Source organism: Amblyomma mixtum, chromosome 3, assembly GCF_055824585.1.
Source record: "Amblyomma mixtum isolate Tamu chromosome 3, ASM5582458v1, whole genome shotgun sequence".
Classification (NCBI taxonomy): Eukaryota; Metazoa; Arthropoda; class Arachnida; order Ixodida; family Ixodidae; genus Amblyomma; species Amblyomma mixtum.
The window spans coordinates 125949094-125964963 of record NC_143014.1 but is presented as its reverse complement, the minus strand read 5'-3'; the positions used below and the strand labels follow the sequence as shown (position 1 = coordinate 125964963).

The window sequence follows — 15870 nt, the reverse complement described above, 5'->3', positions numbered from 1 at the left end:
GCCGGCAGCCACAGTCCGGAAAACAAATCACTGCACTTGCCGAGCGTCGGAAGGTTATCGAGAACTGCGCCGCAATCGTGTTGAACGCTAACGAAGCACTGAGAGGAATTATATATGAAATGCACCATTTATCATTCCTCTCCGATGCTTGGCGTGATTAACTTTAGCTTCGGCACCTCTTACACCACCACCTCCCTCTCCAATGCGGCCGCGGAAGCGGCGAGAGAAGGCCGCATCATGCACGCCTCCAACACGCGTGGGGCAGCTAACGACGCAGCTGGGAACAAGCACTGAACTCTGCCTTTTCCGAAGGCGCGCTATCCAGCGCGCCCCAGGCGGCCGAACGCCGAAGTTCACGCAAACAGCGGCGCTCGCGGAGCGGGGGCCAGGAGTCTTCCCCGAACGCCTTCGCGCCCGCTGCCTCGGTTCGTCTAAAAGCGCAAGGTTCGCGCGCCGCCACTCCGACTCGCTCAGGCTTGCCTTTTGTGCTTCCTTTTCTTCGTTTATTATTTTTTTTCTTGTTTCAGAAAGAACTCGAGGCGCCGGGGCTTTGACGCCGTCGGCATTCCTTCCTATTTATCTTGCACTGGATTCGCTGTACCAGAGACCGATTGCTCGCTACCGCGCGACGAAGGGTGGAAAACATACACGCTGCGAGGGTGCAGACAGCCTGACACCATCACAACTCTGCCTCGCTAGCAGCTAAAGCATCCTCTCTTCGACCTCCGGTCGGCCGAGGTGACCGCGGAAAAGACAAGCCACGTGTAACGGTTGTTGCCTACTAATATATATATATATATATATATATATATATATATATATATATATATATATATATATATATATATATATATATATATGCTAGGAAACTAGCCCTCGTTATCGGTCCCAGTGAAAACAAGAAAGACAAAGATGATAAAAACGGGCAGAACTGAAATGCGAGAGCGCGAGAGGAACATGGGGGCATTAATGAGGCAATCTCAATTTCAGCGAAAGAGAAGAAAGGAGACAGAAAGCCGCTACAAAGACGACATCGACGTTGCGCACTTAAGCAGCTTCTTCGCACACCTAACTGCATCGTCTTCTCATTTCTCGAATTCGGGTGCAAGAAAAAAAAAAAATTCTGCTCGCGTTCGTTGTCGCTTAAAAAGAACGAGAAAAGGAAACAAAGAAAGAAAACAGAAGGACACGCGATCCAGAGCGGCTTTTTCGATCGGTTAGACAACAACAAAGCTGCGGGCGTCGGTGCTTGCAGTGGAAAGTCTGCCAGTTTCCCGTGCTCTGCCAACTAGAAGGTGCTCTTAGCATGCAAACGGCGGGTCGATCGCCCCGGTGCTATTCTCGGAGCACGCGCTGTGTATACCTGTGGCTCGCAGCGGCAAGACAAACGACGCGGGCGCTGAGCATACAGGTGGCGCCACTGCGTCCTTATACTCTGCCAGGATGCGCCGCTGTCGGCCAAAGTCGTGTTTGCGCACGGACAGCCGCGAAGAAATATATATAAAAGAATCGGAAACATATACACAGGCTGTCACAAAACGGCAAGTTGGTTGGCGTACGCAACGAAGAAGAAAAAAAAAAGGATCACGGTACTCCTTAATGGGAAATTTGAGCACAGCCCTGCGGGTGTCTCGTGCTGTGTAGGCTCATTGTTTTGCTTTGCTGGGTCGTCGGCACATCTGGAGCCGATATCAGTTCGATATTAGCATTAGGGGATGAAGACGACGATATGCATCGCACAGTGCGCGAGAATGTGCATATCAGTCCGACAGCAGTATTTGGTTTATTGGGGTATAACGTGCCAAAGCGACTCAGGCTATGAGGGATGCCGTAGTGCAGGGCTCCGGAAATTTCGACCACCTGGTTGAAATTTCCGGAGACCAGCAATGGCACATGCACTTACATCGCACAGTACACGGGCCTCTAGAATATCGCCTCCATCGAAAGTCGGCCGCCGCGGCCGGGATCGAACCCGCGTCTTTCGGGCCAGCAGCCGAGTGCCATAACCACTGAGCCACCACGGCAGACTATAGCAGTATTAGTTGAAGACGACCATGTGCAATGCACAGGGCGAGAGTTCGTTGCAGTTTTGCACAAGGCGTGATCGTAGTGTTCGTAGTGCGTAGTGCTCTCTTGCTATGGCCAGCGAAGATGATCTGCTCGCGGCGCCGCTGGTTCGAATCCCAGTGGGGGCAATATTTATGGTTAGGCTCGGTTACAGACGTGGGAGACGCGGCTCAACCCACGAACGGGCGCTCAAGAGCTGCGCTCTAAAACATTGCGAAAGGACATAGACACAGAGAGAAGGGTGGGCAGCGCTCGTGCTTGGGTTCATCTTGTGTGCCTGCGTCCTATTGCACTTTTTTTTTTCATCCCAGAAAAAAAAAAAAGGCTTGAGGCTAGAGTATGCTGTAACGGAGGCGGTATGCGGTAAAAACGCTAGTTCCTAATATTAGATGCAAGGTATTGCATTATAGTTGCCAGGTGGTCGTCTCAAACAGACCACTGTGCGCTCCGACCCTTCCACCTGCGCAGGTAGTGTGCTTTTCAAAAGAGCCGCTTTGCTGCCGACTTCGCGAATGAAGAGCGACGACACGGGCTGCTTCGAAGTTCTTCCTAACATACCGCACAGCAGCACTAAATGGCCAGAATTCGTGCGCTGCGTGCGGTATGTGACAGACAGTAAAGTGGGAAATGTGCGCGCGAAACATGTAGCCGTTGAAAGTGCGTTCACTGTAACGGCATCCATTTCGCTTTGCTTTCTTCTTCGTGGCGCCAGAGAGCTTTTCTACTGAGGCTTTTCTTCCAAAAACATTGTCGAGGCGGTAGCGAGCACTTCATACACACGACGGACGCAGCCGCTGGCGATGCGATGCGGAGCAGCATTGCCACACGACACGTGGTCCGCGGAAGGTCTTCCAAGCCGGGAATGTTAATGTTATTACTCAAACCGGCTGCAGGATGCGGCGAGCGTTAGACTTTCATTTTATATATTATTTGAAAATATTTTTGCTATTGACGCGCAATGTGCGCCGTCATGAAACATTTCTTTTCAAGCGTGAAAAGAAGACCGCGGAATAAACAAAAAAAAGAAAAAAAAACATAAACACAACTACTGCCTTTTAAGTCGCGACCAGTGGAAAACACGTGGACCACATACTCTAGTTCACTGCGGCGACAAGTATATTTGCAGGTTTTTAAGCCAAGGCATGGTCTACTCTTTGTACAAGCGAGGCTTAGTAAACACTATACGTAATAAACAAAAACACAAATTCTTGCAGGACACGCACAGAGAAAAGAAAATCACGTCGGTACCAACACAGCAACCAAACAACGATCGGGGGACAAACATTAAAGGACTAGATCGACGACACCCCCGCCACAACTCATCTTCAGTTGCAGCCGCCTCGCCACAAGACACCACTCTGTGAACGTGTCAACGCAGCGTACTCACTCGCTGCAAGAATTTCCACTCACGCAGATATCGGGCGGCCAATCCGGCCACCCCTAATATATCGCATGTGAATGTGCGGATCCCGGTAAAATGAGCCCTGACAATAGTGTGCGGCACTGTTGCCCGTATTGTGTGGGCTATTTGCCGCAAGATTTCATGGCAAACGATTTCACGCGAAGAAACGGCGCAGCGGGCCAGAACGTCCGGTACTGTCGACCTTCTGCCCCGCTGAACCCTTTATTTTATTCATTCACGTATTCATACACAGTGCAGCCCCGATAAGGCTGATGCAGCAACACGCAAGAGTGGGCTGGATACAGTAAGGAAGGCGGGTATAACAACGGGCCATCGCAGCGGCACTCAGAACCGACATAGACCGCAAGCACAGTAGAACAGAGCATAACCAGTGGAACAAAACACAGTACGTTCAGCAGGTTCGGAAATGAGCAATAAACAAACGCTATGAGCAGAAGGAATAAACAAAAGTGTACAGCACGACACAGTGTTCAGCCAAGGACAGGAGACGCCCAATGTGCGAAAGCAGCTCAATGAAGCCAGTAGAGAAATGCGAAAAATGAACTGTTCGACGGGGGAAAGATCCTTTGTAGGACTGGCTCGGTAGATGCCTTTTTTTTTTTTTTAACACGATTTCGCGAGAGGCGCTCACCGAGAAGGAAATAAAAGGAGAAAGAATAAGGCATCAGAAGCTTCCAAGCACTAAACGTGTCTGGGAGGTAAGAGAAAAATCAGACATATAGAGGAGATACGAGCCAAGTACAAGAACCAGCGGCAACAGAGACAATCGTCCAAGTTTCTTTCGCACGATCGAATACAGCGCCCAAATCCCTAGGGTTCATAACCAACCAAAGGCGCCCCATCAAAAGTGCGTTTCAATATCAGCGATGTAGGAGTACACTAGCAACGAACAGCGAAAAGTTATCTTCCATGAGGATGTGTGTCTTTGGACGTAGTCGCTGTCGCAACAGATCCACACGAGTGAACCGTTTTGCGCAGTGGGGTAAATTTAGGTGCAAGGACTGGCCGAACGTTGCCATCCGTTGATCTGTTCGGAAACACTTAGCCTTTGAAAGCGCGTCTGAGCGAATAGTTTGGGGCGGGTTCAAAACAAACTGTTCTAAAGCACCCTTTCACGATATGCGTTAGAAAATAGCGGCGGCCGCAAGAGAAAAGTGAGGTATACAGAAAGCGAGAGACGGAACAAGATCAGGGATGCCATCACCAGAACACAGGGAACAAAGGGGAAATATGGCTTTTATTCATTATTTAAAATAAACAACTGCGGGTATACACGTGAGCAACACTACACTATGCAAGTTCTCTCTTGCTTCTCTTTCTCTCATTTTTTTTTTCTCGCGCGCAACACTCTCACTCTTTTGCTTTTGTTCTCTCGCGAAACACGCTGTATACACGCAAATTTACGCAGCACATACGCAGAAGATGCCAACAACGTCAACCAGACACACCAGCAGCAGCAGCATAGTATATATAGAAACAGGGCTATTCGTCTCGGCTACACCCGGTGAGCTTGTGGCGCGGCTTCGTATGGTTGTCGCTAAGGGTTCCCTGGAGGGGGCGGGGTTGGGTGGAGTATTGAAAGTTACATAGTTTCGTAATGAATGAATGCAAAAAAAAGCTACTATTCCCGACTTCGGTCAACAGCAGCGATTACTGAAACATGGTGCCTCACATGGCGGCTCGTAAACATGAGCTGCCGCTACCCGTTCATCGAGCGCGGTGCAGCCACGCTGTCCTAAATTATCCCGTTACATCGAGAGCAGCGCGCACGCCGAAGACAACTGTGCCAGATAAGCAGCGCGTGTAGCCGAGACGAACAGCACTCTTACAGGAACAGACAAAACACAGCCAGGAGAGAGAAACGGCAAACAAAAAAACGGCAACATGACGCAGCAGCACGTTAGCAGCGAGACGGCAAGAGGAGGCGGCAAGTTTATCTTGTCCATTTCCCTCCCAAACCCTGAAACTCCCCTCCTCCTGCCGTCGTCGCCACCAGTCTCGGCAACTCTGCAGAAATATGAACACCAACGAGATGAAGACGAAACAGAAAAGGGGGAAAGTAAACGCACAACGTAGTAGGCGGTCGCAGCACAAACACAAACACAACACAAACAGCAGGCGAGCGATCGCGCACCCGGTTGGCTTTCCTTTCGCTGCATTTTATTTTTAATTTTTCCCCCGTCGTTCGCTCAGTCGAATGCCGCTGAGCAAACGATGGCTACTTTCGCCGCTTGTTCGCTGCCTATTCGGCGCAATGCAAGTGCCCTTGTTGTCACAAAGCTAACATAAACCGCCCCCGACGACGACCACATGTCGCCCGCGAAAAGAAAGAGAGAGAATGGGCGCTTAGGGTTGGGCGTCAGCGCAGCAGGCGGAACAGTCAACCAACGGCGCACATAGCAACCCCCCGCCCCACCACCACCGTCCCCGCGCTGACCTAATGCGTCGCTAACGTGCACGATACGTGCGGAAGTGTGTACGCGGCGGCCGATAAATGGTGTCGCGAGTGTTTGCTTTCAAGCACGCGCTAAGACTGATGCGGCGAATCCTCGCGCTCTCGTTCCCGTGTAAGATGCGCGGGGCTGCGGAACGGAGGGATTCCCTGGAGCGGACGAAACCTGGCGAGAAGTGGGCCAATAGTTACGAGGTGGCTGAAAACTGGCACTAGAGAAATAATGTTTTAATGTTTCTCAGGGGGCGGAATCGGAATAAGCTCACGTGGTCAGGCGGTACCGACAGTAAGAGACCACTCTAAATGAAAAAAAAAAAAAAGTTGCTTTTTGAAACTCAAGAAAGGAAAGAAGCGCGCTCAACAGACTCCGCGATGGAAACTTAATTTTTTAACGAACTTCTCAGACAAATCGATGAGTTATTCCCAAATCGATCAGCGATGCTTCTTCCTTGTTTTTGCAAAGTAATTAGGGAACCAGAAAACGGAAACCAGCAGCGGCACCACGAAGACTGCTTGATAGTTAGAGAGATGCAAATGCCTTGGTATCAACTCCCCCAAAGCTAAGAGCAGAGGTTAAATGAGAGTTCCGCGCGAAAGCAGTGGCCGCTAGCGGCTCCCTGTGTCGGACAGGTGAAAAGCGCGGGTATAGAGCTCATCGCTTCTAAGTTTTAGGTACCTTCTCGCACGCCTAGACTATCTTTACAGTTAGCATAAAAGTCACCGGCGAAGGAAGATTACCCAGAGTAAGATTTACGATCAGTTTCACCCGTGATTCGGAATGTTCGCATCCTTTCACTAGCCTTTCCCCTCTTCCTTTCTACTTTGATTTCGCAGGGGCGCGCTCGAAACACAAAGAACTACATGGCATTTAAGAAGAGATCTGCAACAAGTCTCTGCGTTTTTTTCTTTCCGCTACGACTTCGCTGCGCAGCATCGCGACGCACTTGGCCGAGGAGAAAAAAAAAAGAGTAAAACGAGAGAGGCTTCAAAAATTCCAGCGTACAAGCGCTGCCGAGTCGGGGAAAGCCGACTGTTTGCTCATTCACTGTTGAGTGCACTATCTGAGGGAGTAGTTTTGTTCATACAAGTATGAAAAATTAATTATAATGAAAAAAAAAATATATCGGAGCCGAGATCGACTAATCTAGCTCAGACCTCACGCAAGCAAATCTGGCCAGGCGTATACAAACGGATGCTGAAGGCAGCAACAGCAGCGGTAGCAGCGCAGGACCCTGTGAAACACTTTCGCTACCTGCAGAAACGGGCGTAGTTTTGTCTAACCGACCGTGATTTAATTCGTTAGCCAAAGCGCCTTCAACGCCAGTGATGTTTTGACAGCGATCCTGCAGAAACGAAACTGGCCCGTTGGCGACACTTTCCCCAAAGGCCGCTATCCTCAGAGCGCCGCGCCTTTCAAGCAGGCTTCGCAAGATGGCAAGAAGGCTTCGCAAGGGGGCGGCAGCCGCAAGTCGTGCGCGTCGCCCAGTTAGCTAAACATGGTTGATGCGGGAAAGTCTGCGGCCACTACTCTCACGATTACCGAACTGTTACGATTCGTAGCGTGCAGCTAGAAACACTGCTTCGGCTGGTTCGAAGGTACGCCACGAACTCTGCAAGGTTAAGAACCGAGGGCACCAAGAAAGGGGGGTCGAAGAGGCTACGTACTAACAAAGGTGTTCGCTTCTGATGAAACATCAATGACCTCGACTGCGCGTAAAGGGGCGAACCAAGCTTTTAGTAAACCCCTGCCGGCTCTCTTTTGATTACGTTGCGAAACTTGCCGCCGCCTTGGCTTGTCTTCAACCTGTGTTCAGCATTTCAGTGTTCGACGGTCGGCCTCGCTAAACCTTTCTCAACAGTGTGCTGATCGCTAATGACCGACTAATTTTTCGTTTTATACATGTATATAAACAACATGCAAGAGCATGAGGCAGTGTGGGATGAAGTAAAGGCCTAGAGTGGGCTCGCGGCGTCGACACTCGCCAAGCCGAGAACGAGCGCACGAAGCATATGGGTAGAGCGGTCCTGCAGTTCCTGGGCTGTAGAGTTGATAAAGAAATGCCTAGACGCCGCTTAAACGGGAAACGCTTCACTTCCACAACCACTACAGCCCAGAGCACTCGTGGGAACAATGAAGGCAAAAGTGGTATGAAGAGAAGTTCAGCACGACAAGAAGGAACGCTGCTGAAAGATTGGTCTGGTGACAGTCCTGACACTATATAATATATATATGTATATATGCGTGTATATATATTTATACTCTTTTTTTTTTTGCGAAGACCAAGACGGCTGTCTAGGCATCTAAGCAAAACAAACTCTCACTGTTTATATGCGAAAAAGCACGTTCAACAAACGTATGGTAAGCGTAGGTATCGTAACTTGTCCGTACGCTTAAATAAGCCTTGCTGCCTCATACTTTTTTACGTATGCGCGCCACTAGGAACAGGAACGGCGGACAAAAGGTGGAAAAAAAAAGGGGGGGGGGGGGGCAGCATAGGGCAAAGCGCCAGCTAAGGGAGAATAAGGACGCTTCAATAAATTACGAACTAAAGCAGCGGCAGGACAGCTGTATTCGATATGTACACGAAAGAATGGGGCACGAAAGCCATTGCTCGGATTCTTTGGCAGGCGCGGAACGGCGAGTTTATAGGAAACATGGCAGACCACCACGATCGACGACACACTGAAGTTGCAACAACTGTGGCAGCACAGCAATTATCTATGTATATATGTATATATATATATATATATAAAACGAACGGCGCGAAAAGTCGCACGCTAACACGTACCGCATGTTCCTAAAGCGGGAAGAATGTGTAGAGTCATAACGCCGGGAACAATATGGCGGCTTCTTTCCTTCCTCAGGCGAAGCTCTCAAAACAATGCTCACATCACTGTCACTACAATCATTTCTCCATTGTGTTCCCCGGCTTCAATACATTGGTTCGTTCGGCTGCAGCAGGGTGCTTTCGCAAACGCGTGCGTGCCGCTACAGGAATTCTCTGCCGTGCACAGTTCTAGAGTGCGCGGCCGTCGTCTGCACACAGCAGCGACGTTAGGCATCGCCCCGAAACGCCCGCGGCGCGAACGCTGCGACTATCAGAAGGAAATGCGGCAAGACATCGAATGTCAAGAGGCAATCCACCGCTATTCATACTACGATTTTATCGAGGAACGCCTCCACGCCTAGAGAGTTTCCTGGAAGCAACACTACTTTTATCTTTCCTTTTTGTATCAGGCACAGGTTTAGATGCGAGAGGAACAGTTGCACCCTTTGTTTTTTCAGCTACCAAACGAAGATGGCGGGAAAAGCTTGTTTGTCCGACCATATCCTTCACGTAAGAGCACCGCTCGCCTGATATATTAGGGCTCAAAAACTCACTGAGCGTCGATACTTGAAGTAGGGCAGCCTTGATTACAGGTTTTGTGCAATGGAAGATAGCCCGAGATATCGCACCGCAAAATAAGTCACTCCAGGATTGTTGCGTCAGGTGTCACTTTTATGAAAGCGCCGCTTTATCCAGGGCAGGAATTTCGTAGCGCGCATAGACGTTCGACAAATATTCACCAACTTAACCCTTAATTTCGCTGCCTGCAGCCCTAGATTCTCGTAAAGGAGCGGACGCGCGGTTTTAATTTAGGGCACACCACTGATGGCAGTCACCTACACATTCGAAAGTCGATTAGAAGGTAACAAACACAGCACTTCCGCACATGCGCATGGGAAGAGCTAAAATATGTGCAAGGTCGTTAAGAGCACAGTTACTCCCGACGGGGAACTTAGGTCAAGCGTGGCTTTGATGATGTGACACCCAACGCAAGCGTGAAACCCCTTCAAGCCGGCCGTTCTCAGGTAAAAAAGCTGCACCGGAATGGTCAGACGTGGTGCATGCATGTGAAATCCTGCTCCACGGCATACGTGTAGCCGCAACACAGGGTAGGAAGCATCCAAATACACCTGCACAGGAGTCCAAGCCTCTGCAGCCAGTTTCCCATGAAGTTACTGGCGCCGCGAAAACAGCTTGGCATAAGCAACCACAAACGGTCGCAGAACAAAACGTACACCAAGACAGCCATACATGGCTGTGCAGCAGAAGACACCTCCGAAACTACCAGGTTAACACTTCCAACAAGTAATCACAACGATGTGTTGGAGAGGTGCGGCTTCAAGGGGTTTCACGAACGTGGTACTCCGGGAAATGCAGGTCCCACAAAAACAAACCGCGTCCTGGTGGCATAGGCGGCTATCGCGCACATTCAAATGATAAATCAGCATGCTCTATCACTGCAATTTGGATAGCGGGCGTAACAACCGTCGCACCTTGCCATGCGCGCGTCGCACGAGGCCCGGATGGCAAGGTGCGCGATTTCTCAGTGCTCGTGAGCTCACTTCAAATACAGACCAAGCCTATGCGGTGCCGCCGCTCAGAGCGTGATGCCGACACTGCGACCGTACTCACCGAGCGCGGGAGCGGCGGGTGACTGAGCGGCCACCACAGAGGAGGTTGAGCCCGGTTTGGAGCCCACGAAAGAAGACTCCATCCACACGGCGGGCCTGGCGGCACCGTTCGACGGCGCGGACGTAGACGGAACACCGACGTCACTGATCACTGAAGAGCAGACGGCGGCCGAATCGTCCTCGCGGTCCACGTTCCAACCACCACCGTCCCCGTAGATGCCTTGAACGTACGAGTAGCGGTCCCGGGGAATGCACGGTGACGCCGACTGCTGCTGCTGCTGCCGGTGTTCTTGCTGATCTTGCTGCTGCTGTTGCTGAGTGTAATCGAAGGACGCAGTCCAACCGCCTCCGGGGGACACGGGTCGACTGCCCGCGGATGACAGCGGGGTCGTGGTTCCGGTGCTGGGGGCGGCCCGCCAGCCAAGGTAAGGCTGCCGCATGGATCGGTAGGACCAAGCAGCCGCAGGCGCGCTGCTCACGCTTCCCCAGCGGCTGAGGGAGCCGTCGTGGGAGCCAGGGCTGGAGGTGAGGGACTCGCGCGACGCATGCCAGCATCGCCAGTCTGGCGCTGTCACTCGCTTGGGGATAACCAGGTTGCGGCTCTCCGGAGTGGTGGCAGCCAGGCTCGCGGTCGAAGGCGTGCGGCTGCCCAATCCCTGCCAGCCAGGCCGGGTGGCGGACGACGCGGAGTCGCGCCGCGCCCGCAGGATACCCGACTCGGCCGGCGTCTGCTTGGCACGCCGCGTGTACCACTCGGGCAACTCGAGCTTCTGCAGGGAGCGCTCGATGCGCAGCTCGTGCTCGGACTTGGTCCGCTGGTCGTCGCTCAGCAGCGGGCAGCCTACGGTGCCGTCCTCGAGGAACCGGTCCATGCTGCGCGCACGGTTCAGGTACGCGTCGTCTGCTGCGTCCTGGGCGTCTTCTTCTTCGGCTGCCGGTCCTTTCACCTGGCGACAGCAGAGTGTGTCCACGTCGGTCTCGAGGTAGCCCAGGCTCCTGCTGCGGCGGCGCTCATCGTGCGCGGGCGGGCGGCGTCGGGCGTAGCGGCTGCGCGTCTGCTCCACGAGCCGGTTGAACTTGTCGGGATGTACGGCCGGCGCCGGGCTCCGGGGCGGCAGCACTGCGGCGTTGCCGATCGGTTCGGCCGGCTGCCGCGGTGCATGCGGCGACTCCGTCGAAGGAGGCGGCCATCGATCGTGGAGCCTGCGACTGCGCCAAGCGTCCGCCTCTAGCGCCGCCAGGTCGGGTGAGCTCTTGGCCAGACTCTCGCGCGCCGCCTGCGCGCTAGCGCGGAATCCGAGCAGCCGCTCCGCCGACTCTTCGGCTGTCGCCTCGCTCGTGCGCTTGCTTTGCTCCTGTTGTCGCTGGAGGTTCTCGAAGAAGCGTCGCCGCGACGACACCAGGCGACCGGAGGCGGGCGACATGTGTGGTTCGGGCAGCTGCACCTGTGGCTTGGGCAGGGTCTGGGCGAGACGACGAGCCGTGGCGTAGCCTGTGATGCGCTCGAGATGCTCGGCTGGGTCGAGTGGAGATCGCGAACGGGGAGGGGGCACTGGCTTCGGCGGCCGCAGCAGTAGCGGCTGCGACGCAAGTTGTTTCTGCTGCTGCGGGAAAGGTGGCGGCTTGCGGTGGCAAACAGAGCCCGCTGCCCCGTTGACAGGAAGCGTAGCTGGACGTTTGCTGCTGCAGTGGCCGTTGCTGACTTTCGGTGTGCTTGTTATCGGTGGCCCATCGCAGTCGTCAGAGTCAGGAATGTTGTCGACGATGATGGCGTTGCTCTTTACAGGGGTCTGTAGAACACGCACGCGATCTTCGAGAAGCACAGGGGACGGCGTGGAGCTTGTCGGGGGTGAACTGTCCGCTCGGCTTGGCAGCACATCCGAGTGAACGTGAAAAGAGCGTTGCTCGCAGGGCAGCGGCTCCCGCTCCAAAAGAGGGGACACGTCGCCTTCTCCGTAGTGGCCGTTTGCATGTTCGCGGCCACCACCAGACTTTTTGAGGTGCAGTGAAGAGAACTCCTTATATCGCACGGGAGTCGGGAGGCGGACGTCGGAGCGGGCCGATGTGCCCCCAACTCGGTACACCGGCGAGGTAGAGACGGAGACGATGTCATCACTAGGCTGACTTCGCGCGTGCCTTGCCCGGTCGACGGCGTCTTCGGAGCCGCCGACCGAGCAGGCTGTGCGCACCACGACGTCCAGATCTGGAGGGGGAGCGAACTGTTTGCACCCGGCGTAGATTTCGCGCGACGCCTCAGCGCTCGCCGTGGTTGCCGCTTTCGCCGTGGCTACGGCCAGCGCGAGAAATGGATCGCGCGACTGCGCCCGCACCGAAGCCAGCGCGGACGCGCGGCTGGGCTCCGCCGTGCTGCTGCCGCCGCGGGACCGCGCGACGGCGCGCGATGTTGCTGTCGCGCTGACTGTTCCCGCTCGCTCCTTCTGGTGGTGCGCGGCCGGCGGGCTTTCGAAAAGAAAACTCACATCTTCATCCTCGAGTAGCTGTCGCTCAGCGGCGCCGTCTTCTTCGTCTTCCAAGTCGCAAGATGTGCCTTCGTCGTCGAACGCGGCGATCGGAGGCTGCGCCGCTTTCTGCTGCCTCCACCGATGATACTCGCGCTGCTGACAGGCGTCGTTGGCCGCACTGGAGACGACGGCTGGGTTCACGCCGCCGCCGACATTCCTTACTCCACCGCCGCCGGCGCTCTCTTTCTTCTGCTTCCCACTTTCCCGCGTCGCCGATTGGCGCCTCTGAGCCGCGGCTTCCGGTTGACGCTTCCGCGCTGCGTCCACAGAGGGCAGCACCCGACGAGCTGGCTGCGGCGGAGCGCTTGTCTTGGCTGCGTCATCGACTTGGCTGCTGTGTGGTTTCGCCTGCGGCGTCGTCTGCTCCCGGATCACAGTTTTCTCGATGTCGCTGCTTTTCCCCAGGGGCGTGCATCGCTCCGTTGTTTCGGTGCTGCTTGTCTCACTCCACGAAGTCTGGTTCACGTTGTTGAGCTTGGCTATACGCGTTCCGTTCCGGTAGTACTCGTAGCTGTCCTCGCGCCTCACGCTTTGAGACACGCAGATCTCTGTTTGCACGAAGCTCAGCGTCGAATTGCCGTCGCTTTCGCGGTGCGTGCCGTTCATGCTTTTGGTCCGGCGCTCTTCAGCCACTCCTGCGCGGCTTTCACATCGAGGCCCGGGAGGTGAATGCGTGCCGTTTCTGCTGTCGCCACCGCCGCTGTCGACGAAACATTGCTGGTCCGCCGAGCGGCCGTGGCTCTTGCGCGAGCTGGAGCTATCGATCGCTGACTCCCAGCTCAGACTGCTGGGGGGCGAGATATCGCTCGAACTCGAAGTGCTGTCCCCGTCCAAGTAACCCGAGTCATCCAGGTCAGCTTCGGCGTTATTCTGTTGATCGTTCCCATGGTAACTAGCTGAGTTTCGATTTCGGCCTTGTCCGCTCGTATAGTCATCGTCGTCGCTACCAGATGACGCCGAGGAGAGGTCTTTGAAGGTGACGTGACGCACAATAGATGGCGCGCTGTGTCGAGTCTCTGGCGCGAGCGCGCTTTTGCGGGTCGCGACGCTTCGGCCGCTGTTTACGTCCTTTCCCGCCGGTTTCGGAAGCGCGCGGCCGCCGGTCCTCACCTGGCTATTGTGGTGGTCAGCTGTTGTTAATCCTTCTACGCCGGCGATGGAGGCGCGGCGCGTTGGGGGATCGAGCGATCGGTTGTCAATGGTAGCTGCGTAGCTGGCATTTCCGCGATTACGGGCGTCGTAATCCTGGGGGTTGTCGTCGCTGGCGCTGCGCGATCGTCCGTTGACACACCGTGATTTACTGGGAGGACGGTCCGGGGATGAAGGAATGATCACTGCACCTCCTCGCTGAACACCATTTGGGGCTTTTCGGCCGGCGTCATTGGAGACGACAGCGGTTGCAATGACTATGTCGTGCCGATCGGGAGAACTCACTGGTGGAGCGGTGGTGTAATCCGAAGGCTTGGTTAAAGAGTTGCTGCCGTTTTCAGCATTATCGTGGTGCTTGTTGTTGCTGCCGCCGCCGGCAAAACCGTTGGTGGCCGCGGCGACGGCTCGGTTCAGTTCGACCACAGAGCCACACTCGGAGGGGTAGGACCACCAGCTCCCCGAGTCGGAGTCCTCTTCGCCGTGAGAAGAGGCCGACTCCAGCCTGGTGGCGTCGCTGCTGCAACTGCCGCCTGCGCTGCTGCCGCTGTAGTCTTCTTCCGGCGCTGGTGCTGCGAGACCGGCGACGCCGGGGACGCACAGAACGTGCGGCTCCCAGCGCGGTGCGTCCTGCTGCGTCATGACGTCGGCGCGGTGCACTGGAGCATCACGGGAGGACTGCCGTGTCGGCGAGCGGCAGCTGCGGTAGTGTCGTCGCGCGCTATCCGTCCTTCACCTTGTTTTCTGCGGGGCGTACGGCGGCGGAGCGCACAGCTGCGTTGTCGAGCTCCGACGCTAGGGAACGCACGCGCGGACCACGCGCGCGCGTCGGCGCTTTGTGCGCCGCAAGTGCTGCACTACTGCTGCTGCGTGCCTCCGTCCTCTCTCGGCAACGGGGAAGAAGCACTGGCGGACGAGCCGACAGGAGCGACCGTCCGCCACCAACGCCGGCCTGCGTCGCTCTGCCGGGAGAAGCGAGCGGGCCTGCCCGCGCGGACTCATGCGGTGAAGCCGGCTTCCGGAAAGGGTCTGCCTGCTGCTGCTCCGCTTTTCTTCTCCGTGGCTGGCTGGCCGGCTTCCCGCTCTCCGCGTCGTTCTTGTACGCGCGCCCTCCTCGCCCAGCTGCGCACCCTCTCGGTCAGGGACCCCTCCCCCCCCCCCCCCCCCCCCCCGCGCTTTTATTCGCGGTTTGTGTGCCGAACGTCCCGCCACCGGGGCAACTCCGACTCCAATGAAGTGGGGTTCTCGCCCCGAGCCAGCTGCACGGGCGGGCACCCCAAGGCCGGCCCGAGTCCCACGGCTTCCCAATCTCTTCCGGACCACCTTCGCGCGTCTGTTCGGTGGTATATTACGGTGCGCTGCCGCGTGCGCCGCGGCGGGCGGATGTAGGGGCTTTTGTTGCCCACCCGGCCGCAGGGCAGCACGTGGCTGTAGCTTCCATTCGGGGCCCCATCTGTTGTTTTTGCGTTTTCGGCGCGCCGCGCCCACTCTGACGCCCCGGCGGGCTGCCCCTCCTCTTCCCACGTGCGGAGGACTTTTACGAGCGCCATTCGGCTGCTTCTGGCGGGTCCTCCGCGGGTACGCGTTCCTGCCGTGATATGTTCGTACGTCTGTGTCGAGACCCTCAGCATGCGCGCAGGGTCGCTTTTGACCAGCTCGTTTGCCGGCCCATTGTGCGCCGCGCGCGCACCGCATGCGGCAGAGCCTCAGTGGGCGGCGCTGGTGGCTAAAACGCTCTGTCGGCGACACGCGCGGGCGAGTCTTGCGCCACACCTGCCCTTGAAATCTACGGCTCTTCGCG

General features: G+C 55.5%; 1 protein-coding gene across 3 annotated transcripts in view; it reads right to left on the bottom strand.

Moving 5' to 3' along the window:
• The window catches only part of LOC149351761 (uncharacterized), a 262827-nt gene extending 247733 nt beyond the window's left edge, over positions 1 to 15094 (bottom strand). For 2 of the 3 annotated variants that reach the window (XM_089581094.1, XM_089581095.1), the window contains exon 1: positions 10403 to 15094. In XM_089581094.1, the coding sequence (XP_089437220.1) occupies positions 10403 to 14711 (4309 nt within the window). In that variant the 5' untranslated portion in view covers positions 14712 to 15094. The remainder of the gene's footprint in view (positions 1 to 10402) is intronic. The other variant, XM_089581097.1, reaches the window with a different exon arrangement.
• Positions 15095 to 15870: the final 776 nt, after the last annotated feature.